At 40.2% G+C, this 20,103-nt stretch overlaps 1 protein-coding gene across 1 annotated transcript in view; it reads right to left on the reverse strand.

The window, feature by feature from the left end:
• LOC143640177 (VPS10 domain-containing receptor SorCS1-like) overlaps positions 1-19,741 on the reverse strand; it is a 130,726-nt gene extending 110,985 nt beyond the window's left edge. Inside the window, 6 exon segments of the mRNA XM_077108075.1 lie at positions 16,024-16,307; positions 16,310-16,537; positions 16,540-16,625; positions 16,726-16,964; positions 17,069-17,224; positions 19,649-19,741. Of these exon segments, the coding sequence (XP_076964190.1) occupies positions 16,024-16,307; positions 16,310-16,537; positions 16,540-16,625; positions 16,726-16,964; positions 17,069-17,224; positions 19,649-19,741 (1,086 nt within the window).
• Between the last annotated feature and the right edge of the window lie 362 nt (positions 19,742-20,103).

Below are 20,103 nucleotides of genomic sequence, written 5' to 3' on the forward strand. Positions count from 1 at the left end.
ACCAAAGTCTGTTGCTTGGAATTTGAAAGGCTTCATATCACTGAAGCCCAGGTAACCTTGTGGGTAAGCAGAGACTGCTTGCTTTAGTGTCACACATGTTAAAATTGAAGGTGGAAGTTCTCTCTTATGGCTTGTTCCCTTCATAACCGAGAGGTACTAGAAACTGACAAGCAGATTTGAAGAGGAGAATGCTTAGGTCTAAAGCAACATCCTTTGAGGCAAAATCCTGGAAGGCTGTCCATCTTGTCTACTTGAAATTACATTTGCTTTTGTTTTGTGTCTATTTTTTTCCATTCAATTATTTAATGGTTTTATTTTGATTCTCAGTTTGTACTTTTCCTCTTTTATTGCTCTGATTCCATTTTACTAAATATGCTTTTTAAATGGCATCATTCATTACCACGAAGAACCAATGTACAAGAGTGTCAAGGGTCAGACTTTTCCCCCACTCCTATCCTCGTCTTCAGAAGGTTAAAATGTGCTCATAAAAATTATGTGAACTCACATAACTCATCAAATAAATTCTAAGAAATGGAACCTTGCTGCAGAAGGGGCTTAGCCTATCCATATCCTGCAAATAAATCAGAGCTATTCTAATTGAAAGGCTTTCTTCTGCACAAAATGTCTACATCTTAAAAGAAAGAAGGTGGGGAAATTAGGGTTGCCTATGGGCACTCCAGGAAGAAACTGTGGGAATGAGGGGTCTCTGGCATTCTTTTCAGAGTCTGAGGGGAAAGGGGTCTTGTCAAGGGTTTGGACATGGGACTATGGCTCTAGTCTGTGGCCCTCGTCCCGTGATAATGTAAGGAAAGATGCTGGGCTCTCATCTAGGATTGGATCACTGTAGTATGTCCTCCCATATTCTACCTAAGAGAATGTTCCAAAGTGTATACATGTAAAACTACAAAAATATTACCTAAGACTACCGTGAATGTCTACAGTCGGAGGGTGAAGTGTTCTAAAATGAAGAACTATCCTGTTTCTTAGTATCAGAAACGAAGTCTTCATGTAAGCCACAGTCTGTATAATGGTTACTGGATGTGAGGTGTCCCCGAAAAGTTCACATGTGGGACAATGCAAGAAGGTTTAGAGGAGAAATGATTGGTTGTAAGAACTTAACCCAATCAGAATTAATCACCTGATGGGATTAACTGAGTATCTAAAGGTGGGTAGCATGTGGCTGAAGGAGGTAGGCACTAGGGGTGTGCCTTTGGGTATATATATTTTATATGTGGCAAGTGGAGTCTCTCTACATCCTAAACATCATGAGACACTTCCTTCTGCTGTCATGATGTTCTGCCTCACCTGGAGCCCCAAAGGATGGAGCTGGTTGGCCTTGGACTGAGACCTCCAAAACCATGAGCCCCCAAACTTTCCCTCTTGTAAAGTTTTTATTGTAAGATCTTTTAGTCACAGCAGTGAAAAAGCTAACTAAAACAGTCAAGGATATTAGGGTGTACATATATGTATATGTATGGAGAGAGAAGGGGAAAACTAGAATATTGAATTTTTTGATGCAAAAACAGGACTTAGAAAAGTGAGATAAAATCTTATTTATTAATAGTCTGCAATAGTTGCAAATTCAAACTAATGAAACTCACTCATTAGAAATTTTAGGAATGTGTGTTCTTTCTAATAGAGTTCCCTCTATGGTCTCCTTGTCTAAAAGATAAATATAAGCATAGTAATGCATTCTAGAAAGGAGTAGAGCTTCCAAAATTATTTTGGGTTCTAATCTATTCCATTTTCAGAAACACTAGAATCAATGGTTCTCGAGACCCTGATCACAAACTTATTAAAACACTGAGTATCTACCAGATACAAATGACAGGGCCTGCAAAATTTCAAAAGCACAACTACTGGAACCAACACTTTGGGTCAATATGAGAGTTAGGAGTGCTATGAAGCCCTTGGACCTTTTAGTTTACTAAAGAGGTCACAGATTCATAAAATCATGGAAGCACTAGAGTCAGGCCTCTTAGTCTAGTGACATTTGAAGACACAGAATCTGGAACAAAGAGACAGATATAGGGACAGAGGCAGAAATAAATGTCACTCAAGGTCCCATTTCTAGGCTTCAAGATGATTAGATCTTGGAGAACTCTTGAATGACTGGTTTTTGGAAAGCCTGTTTTAGGCTTAGCTAGTCCATCTAAAGCACCACAAACAAAAGCTGGCTAGAGAATTAACACATAATATCAGGACAGAGTGAACACGGGTGTCCTCAGATTGAGGTGACATCATGAAAGCTGAAATGGTTAGTCTTCAGCAAATACAAGCAAAATTTATTTCCAAAACACGAGCACATGATTAAAGCTCATATTGCAATTTGTCCTTTATGGACAACTCATGTAGTGCTTTATTTTATTAAATTCTTAAATAATTTATTTACTATAAAATAGCATCCTCATTAGAGGCTACAATAAGGGAGACACAATGCAACTGTGGGGAAATGTGGGAGGGAAAAAAATGCCAGCGGCTCTTTTGAGGGGGAAATAGGACAAGAAAAACAAGCTCCCGAGAGCATTTACTCCATTTCCCAGCTCAGAAAATATGGAAGTTTGGTGACACCCAAGAGTATGTCACACAATTAAGATGGATTTTTAAACATCCTACTTGGCTGAACAGTGTCGAAGTATAAGCACAATCCTTTTTAACAGCTATACAATGTTTTTCTCAAGAGGAGCCGACAATGAGAATTTTGTATTATGCTTAGGCAACTGCATTACAGACACTGGCTCTACATTTTACAATCACTCACAAAGCAATTGGAATTTGACAATAAAACAAACCAGAGCCTTTTCCCTATTACCAAACAAATTTCTAAGCTGTATTGTACAAAAGAAGAATGTGGCTGAATAAAGAAGTCCAAAGCCTGGAAGTGACTCAGGGTTTAAAGCACTTCCACAGATGCTGTCAAAATAAGGATTTTTCAAAGCATGTTTTTTTTTTTTTTTTGCAGGGAAGAGAATTCAGGCATGGGAGAAGCATCTGCATAATCTCATCTAAGCACAATACCTGGAGGGCTCATCGCTTGCCAAAGACACAGTCATTTAATAGTTTCACAATTCACACAGAAGTCCTAATCCACTGCCTACTGCAAAAAAGCCCAGCCAAGTCCACAGAAAAAGTCCAAGATGCGAATATACAGATGCAATATTAATCCACTTCTCAAACCTCCAGTGTGAGCAGACGATGCACTCATTGCTACAGATGGATTATTTTGTGGGGTTGTATGGAGATATCTAAACTCATTAAGAGATCACTTTTTAATAACAGAGAAGTTTACTACAGAGCAGCTTGAAATGTAAGGATATTCTGTAATTTTTATCCTAGTTTTTTTTAATTCTTCAAATAAAAAACTTATTATAACAAAGTGAAAAGATAATTAATTATAATTCAGATAGGCCTTGAATCAATCTTTTCAACATTTGGACTTGGCCACAGATAACTGACTTTGGGAAGGCCTAATCCATCTCTTAGGTTCTTTGCTTCTCATTTTTAAAACATGATTGGAAAAACACAACCATCATAGTCACCTTAGTAGAAGAAATGACCTATCAACATGGTTTGAGAAGGACCGGACTGTCACACTGTTTAAAATTCAGCAATAAAATATTACCAGATATAGAAAGAGTATTAGATGGAGGGTTGCAAAATTTAGATTTTACTTTTATTCTCAGTGGCTTCCTCTATTTTACCATAAGTCAGTCTTTATCTTGTCCTTGAGAGAGACAAATAACTGTCTCCAATCAATAGAGACAACCATTACATTTAACCTTCAACCATACGGGAAGCTTAGCATAGATTTGGACATGAGGGCTTAGCATGGGTTTAGAATAGTCCATCATTTTCCAGGAAAACATGGCATCCCATAGGGGCATGAACCAGTCTGATCTTACTGGATAGCTTTATATTTATGTGCAATTTTCCTGGAGAAAGATGCTTTCATCTCATTAATAAAGGACAATGTAGTATAATGGAAAGATCCTGAAGGATCTATGCAGATTGGTTCTATTACTTCCTGGCTGTGATATTAGGCAAAGTGTTAACTTTCCCCAATGGTCACTTAATACTAACTGCTTGAGTTGTTGTAAAGGCTGAATAAGAAAATACTGTTACCACATTCCCAATATCTAGAAGATACTTAAAGATGATAAGTTATCAATGGTTAACTGGAAGATTGCTAGAACCTTTTCATCAAGGACTCCACTATTTCAGAAATAAAGATATCATTTATGGCAAAGATGTAGCAAACTGGTATGAAGTGTAGAGGAGGGAAAAATAATAGCTAAGGCCCTCTAACTATCTACAGAAACCTCCAATAGCTTCTGCTATCCCTTTGGTTGATAGAGTTTCTCAGTTGCTATGGGTTGGGTAATTGCCTTATTGAATTTCTTATCTTTAAAATGCTTTGATTTTTGTTGTTGCTGTTCTACATCCTTTCTCCAAAATACTTTTTACAGGTTACTGCACTGGTGGTAGTTAAGTTCACCATTTTATCAGAACTGTGAGGCACAATTAAGATAAATATGAGAGAGGCAAGCACATCACCTAGGAAGCTCTGTGCCTGGCAAGCAGCCGCCACTCTTTCCACTGCATCTGGATGCAGCCTCTGAGTGGGTGGTGTGGGTTTTCTCTTTTTCACAAGGGGATGACAAGCATCCTGGTTGTCTGCATGCTGTCTGACTTGTACTCTAGAAGAGCATCTTTCATGCACAAGAGAAATAATATATGTGGACATGAGAAGCCCAAAGGTGTAATGCAGTAGATGTATTGTCACTTGCCAGAACCACCTTGTCTCAGAAGGTCAGCTATCAGAGCCACAGCTGGGTGATCAGCTAATCAGCAGGTTTTGCCTCTCATCTTCTGGGTACAGATCATAGACATTTGCACCAAACTGAGAGAACTCATTTCTCCTACTCATCTATTATTTGGATGCAGAATTTGAGTTACTTCAGTGGTAGAATCTTAGAAGAAAATTTCATGAACAACTTTCACTGCAGACCCTGGAGTTGCCATGTTCCTCTTTTCCTGAAATCTTCCTGGTCAGCTTTTCCTAAGATTTTAGGAATGTGTGTTCTTTCTGATAGTATTCCCTTTAGGAAGCTAATACGAGCAAATGACTATTATTTATTACTATTATTTGCTACCACTGTTTATTATTCTAATATTAATAGTTACATTAGTATTCTTCAAATTGCAATTACAATTCGACTTAAAACCTTGTTACCTGCAAAAGTCACCTTGGAAAATAGGCTGGACCAATCAATGCATAAATTCTAGAACACTATGATCAAATTTCTGTATTCTTCATTTAAGTATATGATACACTTTGTCATTTTTTTAAAAAAAGGATTTTACTGATTTTGTCTTGTTGGCAACTTTACTAAAGCAAAATTATTAAAGCCAATGTTTCACACTATTTTAAAAAATAGTATAGCTGACTTTACTTGACATAATCAAAAAGTCTATTGGTGTAAACAAAAAGCAGCCTAGATATCCTGGGTTTTATGTGATTTCCACCAAAGTCACATTAGTAATGCACACAATCTATTTGTCTTCTAGGATAGACTAATTTATCCCAGACATATGAAAATCTCTTGTCTTCAGAATTTTTCAAAAAACAAAACATCTTTCATGTTATTTAAAATCATCTAACACATGTCACCCACCTATGTCAGAGGAGTCATAAAATGAGCATCCCTGTCACTATTGTGTCCCATCACTTAGAGAGATAACTTGAGGCCCTGCTTTAGGTTTAAGTGTCATATACAATAAAAAAATGAAAGAATAAATGAGTGAAACAGAGAGATGAAATAATCAAAACAGAAATTCAAATGAAAGTCTGAAGCTATGGGGAGAAGAAAAACCAGCCTCCCAAATATAAAACTGTTAGCATGATTTTTGAAACCTATCATCCCAAACCCCATCTCTATCCACCTAAAGTACTGAACTCAAAAAAAAAATGGCACAAAACTATATTTGAGTTACTATAAGTTATTATGGTCTTAAAATAAACCCAACAAAGTCCAGCAATACTTATTTCATCTATCTTTACAGTTTTTAAAAGGGCTTTAAGATTCTTGAAGCTCTTTTCAGACTTGAAATCCTGAAAAGAAAACTAGGAAAAAAGAATTATCCATAGACCCACCAAATCCCTTAAGTCTGTATTTATTTCACTTCATAACTCAGCCGAGGATGACGCAGAGGCATTATAGAGTAAAAAGAAGTGGACAACCTAGGTGGCTCCACTCTGATAAAAAAGGCCCCTTGATGCCCTTTCGAGTCCTTGTAAGAAAAGCTGGAGCAAGAGTGGCCTGTCCCAACTGTCCCTCCCTAGAGGAATCCCTGCAGCAGCCTGGGCCTAAAGCCCCAGTAAGGAAGGAAGGAGAGGAGAAAAGAAAACAGAGTGGGAGGTATCAGCTTCAAGTCACCACATTAAGTTGGAGAGAAAATGAATATTTCCCTGGTGAGACAAATCTTTTTACTATTGTCCCCATAGGAAGTGAGCACAGAGTGGCTTGGATTTGTAATTTGGGCTGGATCACTGATTTGCTGACCTCCCCTTCCTCATGCGTGAAATAATGGTCCTACTAATGATGATAATGATGACTGAAAACAATAATAACCATTTCTATCTTCCAATACTTTCAGAGACGCTAAATGAGAGTGAGTAATTATTTTATCAAATGTAAAGCTGTGGGTAGAGGTTGGTTATTATTTTCTGACTGTGTAGAACTTTCCAACATTGAGCCTGAATCCTTAGCTGGGGTTAGAGACTCCAAGCACAGGAGCGATGGTAAAATGATAACCAATAATAGCCTCATTCACTGCACTTCTAATTTGGACCAAAGCCATTTTTTTTCAGTGAATGGGTTCCAGAAAGGTTAGCCAGAAGACACTGGGCTGGATTCAGCACACAAGTCAGACACATAAGCCAGGCTGTTCACACTGCCCTCTCCTGCCCTCCTCTGCCTCACGACACCCAGGTTTCACAGCTGAAGTGAAAGGAGAGAGATATGTCAGGAGACAGGCTGGATCCATGATTGACAAGACCAAAGCTCTATGGCCAGAAATCTATTTCCAAGCATGCAGACACACACACACACACACACACACACATACACACACACACACAGTGAGTAAAATGAAAGCAGAGTGTCCTAGAAGAGAATGATCACATGGAAAATAACACTATTCTCCATGCAGTTTCTGGAGGGAAAAGTAAGGAAAAATAAGCCTTCCCTGGTAAATCCCACTATTCTCACCATCTGCTTAGGAGCCCCGGCATTGAGGATAACTGATACCTTAGGATTCTACTGAATGCTGCCACACTCTCCCCATTTTTATGGAATCAGTCTTCTGATGATGAAAAGCCATTGTTTCGTCATTTAATAGGGTCATATAAATAGAGTTAGTTGCCCAAATTCACTATCTCATTGGAAGAGACCCAGGATTTTACACAAGTCACTCAGTATTATGGTATATTTTAAATGAAGCACTTCTTGCCACCAAATTGGGTACTCTCTGTGCACCCTGGTTGTGGGACACCAAGGAAAGACAATTTCTTAGGATACACTGAATGACAGAAATATTGCCTGGAGCCCATGTGATTGAAAGAAAGCTGCACCAGATCTTCACCACTGGGAGTCAGAGTTTCCACTAAAGAGCTGATAGAAGCTCCAGACTTCAGCTTTACATGGGAGAAAATAAAGCATACCAACACAAATTGAAATTGTACAGATAATGGTAGAGGTTCATATACTCTTGAACTCATGTGCAAATCTTAACGAAATGATTCTTACATTTGAGTGATCCTGAAGAATTTCCTAGGAAGTTGGCAAAACATATAAATATACTTGGGGCCCTGTTTCCCACCAGGGGATTCAAAAGCAAGTCTCATCAAGACAGTCCCCTGGGAAATGCCTACCGTTACTTATGAGAGAGCCCATGGCTGTTCAGTTAAAATCTCTGTATCTTTTCATTAAAATAAAAGTCAGGATAAGTGGGGCTATATATGAGTTTTTTAAATTATGTGGTTGAATGTGTCTAAATTAGCCTTTTTCCCTTTTATGATGTTGATCAAGATTGCATAGTGGGAATTTCTGCGATGAGGGGAAAACCTTTTACTCTTAATGCCAATCTACAGCCCCCCTGCAGAGGCCCTGGAGCAGAAGGGTAGTTTGTCCACAATCAATCGCCCCTGCACTCTGATTAGGGGAAGATGACTAGAGGCATCAATCCATTGGCTCCAGGGCATAACATGATTAGCTGGTTGTCTGATAACATGATTCTTATTAGCACTTTCTTTAAAAAGCATACAACTTGTCCACACTGTCACTCTAGGATCATTAGCCAGCAGGGAGAAACCGAATAGCACATCCCACACATCCTCCAGAGATAACAAGATGAAACATGTAACTAAGCCCAGGCGAGTCACTCATAGGGATGGGCAGAGGTTAGGGCTTTGATCTGGCTTTATCATGGAGAAGCTAATTTCCAAGTAAAATGTCATTGTTCTGCGACCCTGAGAATGGGGTGATGTGACAGAGAGAGGCCCACATTGTGTCACTCACTCCAAAACTTTCCTTACCACCCCTCTGCACTCACTTGCGGACTTATGACTAAGATAGTAAAAAAATGAACCCATACAAAGAAGAAGGATGATCTGGTAGAAAGAGTTTTGGAGCCAGAAAGGGACAAAATCAAATCCCAACTCAGCCACTTCTTCACCAGGCAACCTGGAGCATGTTCTTTAAGTCTGGACTTGCATGGCTGCAGACTGAGGATAACGGTACCTAGTTTGTAAAGGCATTGTGAGGACTGAGTGAAATAATTTGGTGTCCCAGAACATACTCCAAGGAAACCGGTTCACTAAATTCTGGTTATTGACGTTACTATTAAGACAGGCTTCTGTGAGCATCAATGTGTCTTAACTAGATACAGGGAGCTGTCCCTAGAATTCAGCAAATTCTCCTTTGCTTCCTTCACCCCAAAAGATAAAAGTGAAAAAAAGCAATAGCTGGTGATTCAGTGTATTTTTGAGCAAGTAAAATCCATTAGTGTCAGCTGGTACTCCTCCAGTTTGACTAATGCTGCTCCAGAATGCAACACTCTAGGTTCCCAGATTGAGGCCATGTTTCATCCTATTTTTAACAAGATTTTACCTGCTAAGACAATTAAAGACTGGAAGAGGTGGCCATATTCCTTTTATCTCCCAATCCCCTATTGCAATAAACCCAGCCATAAGTAATCTCATCTCTGAAATCTATTAGCAATAGAATGTATATGGTAGTGAGACTGCCAGAAACTTCACTTCAGAAAGTCCCACTGTGTCTTTTAAGATCATTTTTCAAAGGCTTAAACAATAAAGAGCGTGACTTTTGGTGAGGTCACTTGCTTTGCAGCCTAGTACAAATATCCTGAACAGCTTGGGCCTGGAACTAGCATTCATGTCCTCTCCTTCCCCTACGTAAAGCGTAGAATATGCTTTGCAACTAATCCACACTTCTTCACACAATGACAAAACTATAGACGAAGGTGCACACGCTTTGCCCAACTGCGAGGCCAGGATACAGTTGTTCTTATACCTGCCTGGGGTGGACCAAACCAAATGGTTCTGACCTTCTGCTAACTCAACTGCTTAATAGGAAGAGCTTGGTTTTGGACATGTGGACAGTATTTGACTCGCCTATCTTATAGAATTGTAGTGAGAATAAAATTTGAAGTAATGGAAGTAATGTTCCAATCTTTGAAAATGAAAGCATTTTGCAAAGAGGAAAAAGGGCTATATCTGATCTAAAGTGGCATAACAATATTCAAGAGTGCCATAGAAACAGACACAATATCTTTTATACACATGTAAAACCTCACATAGAATTTGCTGCAAAGCATTCCTGTCCTCTCCTTCCTTCCCCTACCTACAGTTTAGAATGCACTCTATTCTTTCATTATAAACATGCACTGTAAGATTCCACCTTTGTGTCTTGTCAGCTGTTTGGCGCGTCCATCAATCTCATCTGAGCAGAGTTGGAGCTCCCCAAGAGTAACCTTATACTTTCATGGAACCCATCCACACCTGGTCCTGACCACAGCCCTTCTCAGCCATCCCCTTTGGCCCTGTAGAGACACCCTGTGGCCAATTTCCCTTCCACAGGGTGCATTCTCCATCCTCTCCAGCCAGTTCCAGAACAGAAATTGAGATATACAAAAAGACTGGACAAATATTTTACATACATTTAGTGACTTCACATAAGCTGGCTGTGAGCCAAATTAATTTATTCCCCAGGTAACCTGGCCTACGATGTTTCTGATCAAAAATTAAACAAAAAAAAAAACTCTTTTGTAAAAACTGCAAGTGGAAAATATCAAAGTAAAAATGAAACAATCATGAACCCAGCTGAGACTAAATGTGCTAATAAGGGCAGTCACGTCTTTCAGTGGGCTCACAGGTTTTTATTTTCTGATTGGCCTTGGAATATATCCAAGCTTATTACAAAATTGGTGTGCATATTTTTTGCTCAATAATACTAATTTTAAAACTATTTCTAAAAATAAAAACATTAAGCAGAGTTTTGAAATAACATAATTTTTAATTAAAGTAGTTCTCTCCTGGATATAGATAGTAATGTAGGTCTCTTCTCTTGAACTTTATTCATGTCATCTATTCAGCTCAAAATTCTTTTTCCTAATCTCCAACCATTTCTTAAAATTTTCTCTGTATTTCAAGGTTCCATCAAAGTTCCCTCTCTGCAATAAAGCTTGAAGACCACCCCTGCCAGGAGATTCTCCTGGCATTCATCATCGGAACTCCTCAGAGAACACATATTCCCTCACTGTCTCTTAGTAGGAGCCTTTGGGTTCAGGACCAAAAGCCTTTTGAGGGCAGGATGATTTCATTGTGGTGCTCAACTCCCAAATTACCCCATGCTAGTGACTGATGGATATAAGGAATTCAGTAAGTATTTATGGAATTAAAAGTAAATAAAATTCGTGTAAGGCTCTCAGCATAATGCCAGCACACAGAAGGCACTCCTGACATGTGTGCAATTATTATTCTCATTAGTAAATTGTATTATTCGACCAGTTTGTGTAGCCTCACTTACAAAAGAGTTCTTAAGGCTCCTCTTTTAAAGGATGTGGAGAGTTCCCTGATTTGATATTCATGTCAATTTACTCTAGAAAACCCCACTGAATATCTAAGAGATGCTTACTGTTCAATTCACTTGAGTCTTTTTCTCCCCTTTGATTCAGAGATAACATGTTCCTCAACATGAAGAGGTCATGCAAAAAACCTATAAACTGTGTTGTGCTGAAAATCTGTGTGCCCAGATCTACATGTATACCTTCTTAGATCCAAAAGATCTCAATTTTCCATAAACAGATATGTACATGAACTGTGAGAGCAGGAAAATCATGTGAAATGAAAGGTTTGCTCACTCACAGGTGAAAATGTAGGTCATTTTATAATTTCTCCATCCTCAACACTCCCAGTACAATCACTTAAATGTCACAGGTACCCAATACCTAACAGGTTGAACAAAGTATTAAATTAATTTTAACATGTAAGGGAATTTAGTGGTGTTCTAGTCTCTTAATGTCATTTCACAGAGGATAAAAATGTTGACACAAAATTTTAACATGCTTTAACTATATACACAATTTTTGTATACAGTCAGAAATATAACCCAAGGTTTGTAATTTCCAGTGAAGAACACTTTGTTCACCTAAAAATAGTACCATTTATTGAGCACTTACTATATACAAGGCATTTCCCTTACCCTATCTGACGTCAAAGCTTCAGGAAAAGCCTACTGAAGACGAACTTCATTGCAGGTGAAGAAACTGAGGCTCAAAGAATTCAAGTGTCTTGATAATGGCAAGGAGAGTTAAGGTTTGAACCCAAGTCTGTTTGTTTCCCATACTACTACCTCCAGTGTAACCTCACATTAGATTTCATTAAAAGCATAAAATATCAATCAGAGAAGGAATTGTGTGGGTTTGCTAAAGAAAGCTAAAATCTTTTTATCATTTTGCTTAAAAAACAAAAAGTTGGGTCCAAACAAACAGCCTACCAAAATACATAGTTAAATCAAGCATGTGATTCCAAACTCATCTATAAGATCAGATTTGTCATTATTTATTCCTGCAGAAAAACATCTGAAAGCTGAGTGATCCCAGGTTACCTCATCAAATCACCAGAGGCAGACTGCATGTCTTAGAAAGATGAAGAGGTGGGCAGAACAGAGAAAACCAGATCACTACCTGAGGTAAAGAGCACCACGCGGCACGCACATATTGAAATCCTTGCTTTTCTACAAGGAGACAAAGCTTCCAGCCAAGAGCACATCCTCCCCACCATCAGAAATCAAGTCAAAAGAGGATGACTTTTCTGAAAGGTCTGAGTTTTTCTGTCCTGCCTTAAAGTCTACAGGACAAGTCATCCTATAGGGTTTTAGAGTTGAATAAACCTGAGTGCCAGTCCCGATCTTCCCCTGAACCGCTGATTCCTCTTAGCAACTCATGTAGCCTTCCAGAGCCTCAGCTTCCTCCTCCATGTAATGGGAACAACAATACCTACTCATGACGTTTTCATGAAAATTAAGTGAGATGATAAATGCCAGGCATCGACCTGGCCCCTCCTTGGCACTCTGTTTACTAAAGTTGGATGCTAAATGTCAAGTGCCGGGGCAACTAAAGGCAAAGAGATCCATGAAAACCAGCCAGATGATCATGTCCTTTGATAAATGCAGCATTAAAGATATCATAATGCCAACACCTAAGTCAAGTAAAAGCTTCTGCTAACAAATCTTTTAATTCTATTGCCAGTGAGAAAGAGGGGGAGTGGTGAATTGAAATATTCAAATTAACTCCAGCATAAAAATATGAAGAAGAGTTATTAATGCTCATTACCTACTTACTACCTACCAAGGATTTTTAAAAAATTCCTAGGTGCAGCACTTTAAAATCCCAGGGAAATAAGGAATAAACATATACACCATCATGCACACACATATAGACAAATATATTTTTTAACACTCTTAGGATTATTATATAAATTTAGATCAGGGCACAGCATGCCTGGGATGAGTAGGGTAGGAACAATATGTTCTTTCTTATGCACCAAGCTCATGACAATGATTCATACCCAGCACCTTTCATGCCAGAAGATCCCCCGAGGTGTTCCACCAACTCTAGCAATGGTTTCCATCAAGCAAGAAGACTGCAGTATAGAGGAATCACATCCCACCCACGGATGAGGCAAAACAGTCATGTTTTTACACACCGCACAAGTCCAATGGCTGAGGGGGCAGAAGAGAGAGGGAAGTAGGTGAGTGAACAATCCAGAATCCCTCACCAGTTTGACAGGCAGCCTATAATTACCATACATTTGTACCTTGAACACAGGTGTTATTGTAATCAGAGGCTCTTCTTAGCATTGTTTTTTTTTTTTTTAAGTTAAAGGTGAGACAGTGTTAGAGGATCGATTTCCTGTGTCCCTGAATGGATTTATAAAAAGATGGGAGCCCCCAATTTTGCCCTTGGGTTTAAGTTATTGGACTTTCATTCTGGGGGGATGTGAGAGAATTCCAAATAAGTGTAAGGGGTATTCTTGGTAATTAATTTGATAGCCACTGCCCCCACTTTAAAGAGGTGGTGTTTCATGTGCAGAGCAAAACAGACTTGTAATGGTCAAGCCACAAATACATAGCACTAGAACTCTATAGACTCTGCTCTTTTTTTTTTCAAAAAGTTGCCAGAAAAGTTTCTTTCTGCCGTCTTTCCCTTTAAAAGCATTTTAATCTTTGTGTCTCCTATGAGTTTGGTCCTAGCTTTATTTTGGAGATCCTGGATAAAAACTGTTTCTCTTCTCCAATATCTGCATGCATACATTAAATATAAAAAATAACAATTGTGTGCCATGAGCAGGGAAGAGACAGGAGAGGAGAGGGGTGATATCATCCAGAATAAAAGACTTCAGAGGGTAGAAATCTCATCTCATTAGTTAACAGGATTGGACTGTTCAAACCTTAAACACTCACCACCTGATTGTTTTCCACATTACCTCAGACTTGCCTGCATATTTTAAGCCTTGACCCTAATAAGCCATACTGGACTTATAAGCACCATTTATTAAAAAAAAATATTAAGGGCTGGCAGTGCTTTCTGCCATTTCTTAAGTGGAGGTTAAAATTTGCCAAAGATATATTCTCCTTTTCTTACTCTTTCCAAGATCTTTCAAGACAGAAACTAAAGTAGAGGTCTAGTGGGTAATTGACTTTTTACAGCTCGAATTACATTAAAAGCCAGAAATATCTTGAGTCCAAAGTTGTTTTTTTTTACTTCTTAATACAACATGATCTAACATGTCTGATGTATTTAAAATCTTCCCCTAATGCGAGAGCTGTACATTCATCACTTAAAGAGGGTGAAAGTTATTCCATCAGTCTAAGAAAATTCAAGTTCAAATTGCAGAATTAATTTTTTTGGGCCATGATATGAAAGACATGATAGTTAAGGTACAGGATGAGGGCAAGGGTGTTCAGGTTTGAATGGAAAGAATTTCATCTTCAATTATTTGATTAAACCACTCCTAAGAACCATATGAAAACGATAGCCTCTGTCACCAAGGCTGCATTGTAGGGAAAACTCTACTGGTCCTCTCAGGACAGATACATCATTTCAAATTACTATGTATCCTGATTTGCCTTAGTACAAGGAATCTGTGATGATGGATCATATTTTAAAATGCTCACAACTCTAATTAAAAACCGGACAATGAGCACAATAGACAAAAGTGGCAGTCGACAGGGGAAATTTCTGGCTTTTATACGCCCACAGAAAACATTTCCAAAGGTTGTAGTTTGCATAGACTATGCACCTTACAACCTCTACAACCTCAATGACCTGACTGAAGCTGAAACTTGGATTTTTTTTTTCATTTTATAAGTCTTTGATTTTTAGATTCTTCTTGTCTATTCGTAGCAGCTCAAAAAAATTTCCATACTTTTAAATTGTTTTGGTCAAAGCTAGTTCTTTGGTATTTCAGCTCAATGAAGTTTCTGGGTTCAGTTGAAACTGTAATAGCCCCCTCAGAATGCAAACACACAGGGTTTCAAAAAATCTAGAACCTTCCCTGACATGACCATGCCATTGTACCCCGGAGTCCTCTGGAATCCCCTCCTGGAATCCAGCAATCGTTTTCCTGCCTTCATAACAGAAATGGCAAGTCTTTATTTGTGCTCCTCACTAGAGGAGGTCAGACACTGGGGGAGAACAGGGAGCTGTTGTCACTGGCATATATCTGATCTTCCTGAGACTGATCATGCCAGAGAACAACCACTCTTTCATGAGCTGGAAAGCCCCAGCTCTCAAAACACAAGTGCTAGTGCTGTTAGAAGATGCTGGAGAGTTCCTGCCCTGAAACTTGCATCCACTCGGTCCCCCAAACAGAGAATCCAATAAAGGGCACCTTATATTCCCTAGCAGTTCCCCCCATCCTGTGAAGAAGGGGTTAGGAGTGCCACATAAAAATAAAATAAAAGCCCCCTTATATAAGTCTCCTTGATCAGACTTGAGCCAGTCCATAAGTCTAGCAAGTAAAAGGAAAGACACAGTCACTTGATGCACTGTCCATTTGTCTGGAAATTTAACCCTTTCATGCCTACACTGAGTACTTTAACCCCCTTGTCGGCCTGATCTTCATTCTACACACCTATACCACCAAAAAGAGAGGAAAAAAAGAAAAAGAAAACACTAGTAAATAGGGATTTGCTGCTCAGTTGGAATCTTCCTTTGGGATGTGGAGAGGGCTCTGATGATTTGGGTAGGAGAGGGAGGTGGAGGTTAGCCTCATAGTAGGTTATATTAACTCCTGAGGGAGGAGGGCAGAGAAGACTTCAGTTTGCAGGATCGCACAAGACCCGAAGCCCCATCTCCCCCAATTCTCCATCAGATCAAATAGTGGACTTTAACCCTTTCCATCTTTCACTCCTTTGCCCCCAATCCCCATCTACTCACGCTGCTGTTGTGGCCGAACCAATGGAACATGGCTTGGTTGTGTGCAGAGTCTCCTGTCAGCGCAAACGTGGTGCTGGTCAGTTTCAGCTCCTCCATTCGGAAGCGGGTGGCTTTGTCCAGGTCCCGCTCCTGAGTCCCAAGCTCTGCCTGTCCTCCATCCCTCAGTACTCCCCTGGGGCTCCTACTGGAGCCCTCTACCCTTTCTGCCTTCTCCTGAACTGCTCCACTTCGTCTCCTTCGGCTGGAGCATGCGGCAACCGACACCGACGCCCCGGTGCCCCGGCCCGCTCCAGGGATAGCGCCTGGTCCCCGGGGGCCACTGCAAACAGTGGGCGCACAAGAAGCGGCAGGGGCGTGACAGGAGCCCTGCCTGACGGTCCTTGGTGGAAAAAGTCCCCTGGGTTCGTGGTCCAGCGTCCGGCTGAGTTGGGGTGCGGTGAGGGGCAGCAAGAACCGCTGCTGCAGGCCTCCGGGGTGCAGAGGACTAAAAGCCCCACTGTGGTGAGAAGCGCGCGGAGCTGCCACGGGCGCCAACTTTTCCCATCGCGGGAGCCAAGAGGAGCGGAGAAGGGGTCCCGGACCAAAGGGCGTGGGGCTCTCCGCTGGCGGCGGTGGGGGCAGGTGCTCAAGACCCCAACTCCATCCAAGTTGGGCCGCTGTGGGGCGGGTGGAGGAGGCGCCGGGCAGGTGGCGGCCGCTCGCCGGGGCTGGGCTTGTGCTGAGCGCACTGAAGTCACAGGCGGAGCGGGCGCTGGCGCGCTGGCGGGCAACGCGGGAGGAAGGGCTGGCGCTGCCAGGGCTCTGGGCTCCGCGTCCCGCCGCCTAGCTGCGCTGAGCACCCGGGCTGCGGGCACTAGATGCACCGCCGCGACCCTCCCTGCGGCCTCACAGGCGCCGCCGCCTCCGCCTTTGCGCCCCCGCGGTCTGCGGTCTCGGGTTCCCTGTGAAGAGCTTGCGCACCCTTCCCGTGGGGGCGGCCAGCCCAAGGCTCCCAGGCTGTTGCTGTGTGGAGGGTTTATTTATTTATTTATTTTTCCTGGTTTACCGTTTCTATCAGTCTCTGCTGCTGTTTCCCTTTTCCTCTTTTTCTGGTGTTCTCCAGTTTAGGAGGTAGATGGGTGGGCTCTTCCTCTTTGCTTTTCTTGTTCTCGGAGGGTTGGCATCTCAACCTTACTCTGAGCAGAGCCTGGGTCCCAGCAGCCTGGGGGAGATCCCGGAAAGGCAGCAGCAGAGAGTGATGTAATTAAATGATCTCGGGGACATACGTTGTTTTGTGTGTGTCTGTGTGTGTGTGTACAGTGTGTGTGTGTGTGTGTGTGTGTGTGTGTGTTTAGGGGATTTTCCATCGATTATTACACTTAAGATTCCTTTCCTGATCTCCTAAATCACTCACTGTATTTGAACCCAGTCTTTCTGCCTGCAAACATATTTGAGAACACTTTCTTAAACCAAGGTTCCACTTGAAGTTTTGTAGGCATAATAACATTTTGGCTTTACTAAGGGACTGCAAACTCACTAAAGACAGGAATACCAATTGTGAACAACTCGGACAAAAAGACCTGTTCAGTTTGTTTGACATTTTATCCTCAATGCTTGGCACAGTGCCCTACATGATAGGAAACCATCAATTCAATAAATATGCATTGTGAGTCTATAATGTATTTGCATATGAAATAAATATAGGAAAGGGGGGCATGGTGCTATATTTCCCTCTGTCCTTTGGTGCCTAGCTCAGTGTCACCAACACAAGACTTGAGATCTCCATTAGCAAGTCTATTCTGGACACTATTAGTAGGTTGCTGTTGAGATCTCAGAGAAGTCACAATCTCTGAGTTTGCCCCCTTTAAAATAAACTGGTTGCATTAGATGACCTTTAAAATCCCTTCCACTCCTAAAATTCTGCAATTGTATTATTATAATATCAACCCAACTCAGCTCCCCTGCTACTGTTTAAAGTTTAGATGGTAAACTCACTGAAGATTTGAGTTCAGGATTTGCAGTGAGACCAACTTGGAAGTAATGCAGAGTGGTACCGACTCTTGGATTCATTAAACCCTTTCTAATGCTGCCCATGGGAAACTTCTAAGATATCAAGCTAATCCAGAGAGGTGATTTTAAAAGATTATTTAAGTCACTGTTCTTATGATCAATGCAAGGAAAGTGCAAATACAGAGAGGAAATCTTCTTTGCCATTATGTTAGAGTACAGAGCAGGACAGAAGAATATTCTTTTGTCATTAAAGGACCTCCATGGGCTATTCTTCCCAAAACACCTTTCACTGCACAAGTATGGATCCTCCAGAAACATTGTTTGGCAGAATGTTCTCCTCGAGCTAGAGGAGAACAGGGCCAGAAGACCTTTTTCCTCTCCAAATTGCAAGTGCTCTTTGTCAAAACCCAGGGTGCTCATTTTCCTCCCCTCAAGAAAGTTTTCAGAGCTTTACAGGATCATTTGCTTAATGTCTTCTTTCTATGCCCCGGTACCTTCCTTTCTAGTCTGGATAAGTGTGTGGGAATCCCTCCAAGAAAGGAAAAGCAGATTAAAGAATCAGAACCCAATAAATTCCCATCCAAATTCAGGACTGGAAAAAGCAAAAAAATGGAAAAGAATAAATAAGTGGATTCATATTTTCTGGCCTTAGTTTTCTCTTCCCATACCAAAGTCTGTATTATTTTAAGTATTAAAACAAAAATTCTTCTGAAAAAAATTGGTACAAGTGGGGTGGATTTTTCCTTCCCAGAGCATAGAACTATCATCTTTCCAAATACGGCTATTAGAATAAGTTCTGTAATTCAAAGAATTTACAGTCCATTTGCTGGGACTTTGTAGACATTTTTAATGTCTGATTTTAATTATCTGAGAAAAAAAGTTACAAAAATATAGATAAAATTGGCTTCAAGAAATATTGTGGGTGCTTGTGTGTCATTTTTTCCCCTTTGACTTGTATTAATAAGTAGAAAGGACATGTGCCAGTAATATCCTAAACTATTACGGGTGAAAAGTCTATTTCAATGTGTTTTTAATCCCACAACCTACAAAATAGGGTTTATCAGTATAATGCAATCAGAATGGATCATTTATTAGGAAAATAGTTGATATAAAAGGCCAGTAGAGTTCATACACTGATAATTCCCACAAGTCTCCACATTATGCATATGAAAAGTCTACCATTGCTTTGTCTAGATTTTCACCATTTCACATCCAGACTAGCTAGACCAACAACCCCTTTACTGCCTGCCCAACTTCACAATTGCTCTGCACCATCATATTTCGCCAGTAGTTATCTCCAAAGCACCACAAGTTGACCTATTTATTTGCAGGAAGAAAAGAATACAACTTGGTGATATATTTAGTTTTAATGAAAAAATGAAAACTTAGACTCCCCAATCATCAATTACTGGATAATCAAAATAGTTTAGACACTTTACCCTATAGTGAAGAAAAGGTGGTCTTTCAAAATTATAAAAATATAATTTCTCATCACTGCTTGACACCCTTAATCCATTTAATATTGAAAACAGAATACTATCCACACTCCTTAGCATGGCCATCAGCTACCATTTTCTAAATACCATTTGGCAGTTCTCTCTCCTTCATCCACATACTCCACTCATCCATATCTGACCTTTCCTCCAATGTGCCTAGAATTTTTTAACTTGTAACTTTGCACATGTTGTTCCAACTGCCGGAAATTCCCACCACCACCTTCACTTGCCATGATTGATTTCTCTTTAAGAATTTTACTTCAAATATGCATCCATGGGGACTTTATCTGACCCCCTACCCAAAGAAGACTTTCTCATTTTCTTTATCAGTCTTTTACTGGATCATTCTTAGCATATGTTACAGTCTTCAAACATTTTATTTTGACTTTTTTCTAATAATCACTAAAAACACTAATATGAATGATGACCACATCTTCCTTATAGATCAGCTTATAGATCATTTCCTAATGTCTCCCTCATGATCTGGTCCATTCATAAATAAATAATGGCTGGCTGGCACTTGTGTAATAAGACTACCTGCAATAACTCTTAATAGCTAACACTTTGTAAATCAGATATGTACTCTGTGAGAAAC

The sequence above is a fragment of the Callospermophilus lateralis genome, unplaced genomic scaffold, assembly GCF_048772815.1.
Source record: "Callospermophilus lateralis isolate mCalLat2 unplaced genomic scaffold, mCalLat2.hap1 Scaffold_130, whole genome shotgun sequence".
Classification (NCBI taxonomy): domain Eukaryota; kingdom Metazoa; phylum Chordata; class Mammalia; order Rodentia; family Sciuridae; genus Callospermophilus; species Callospermophilus lateralis.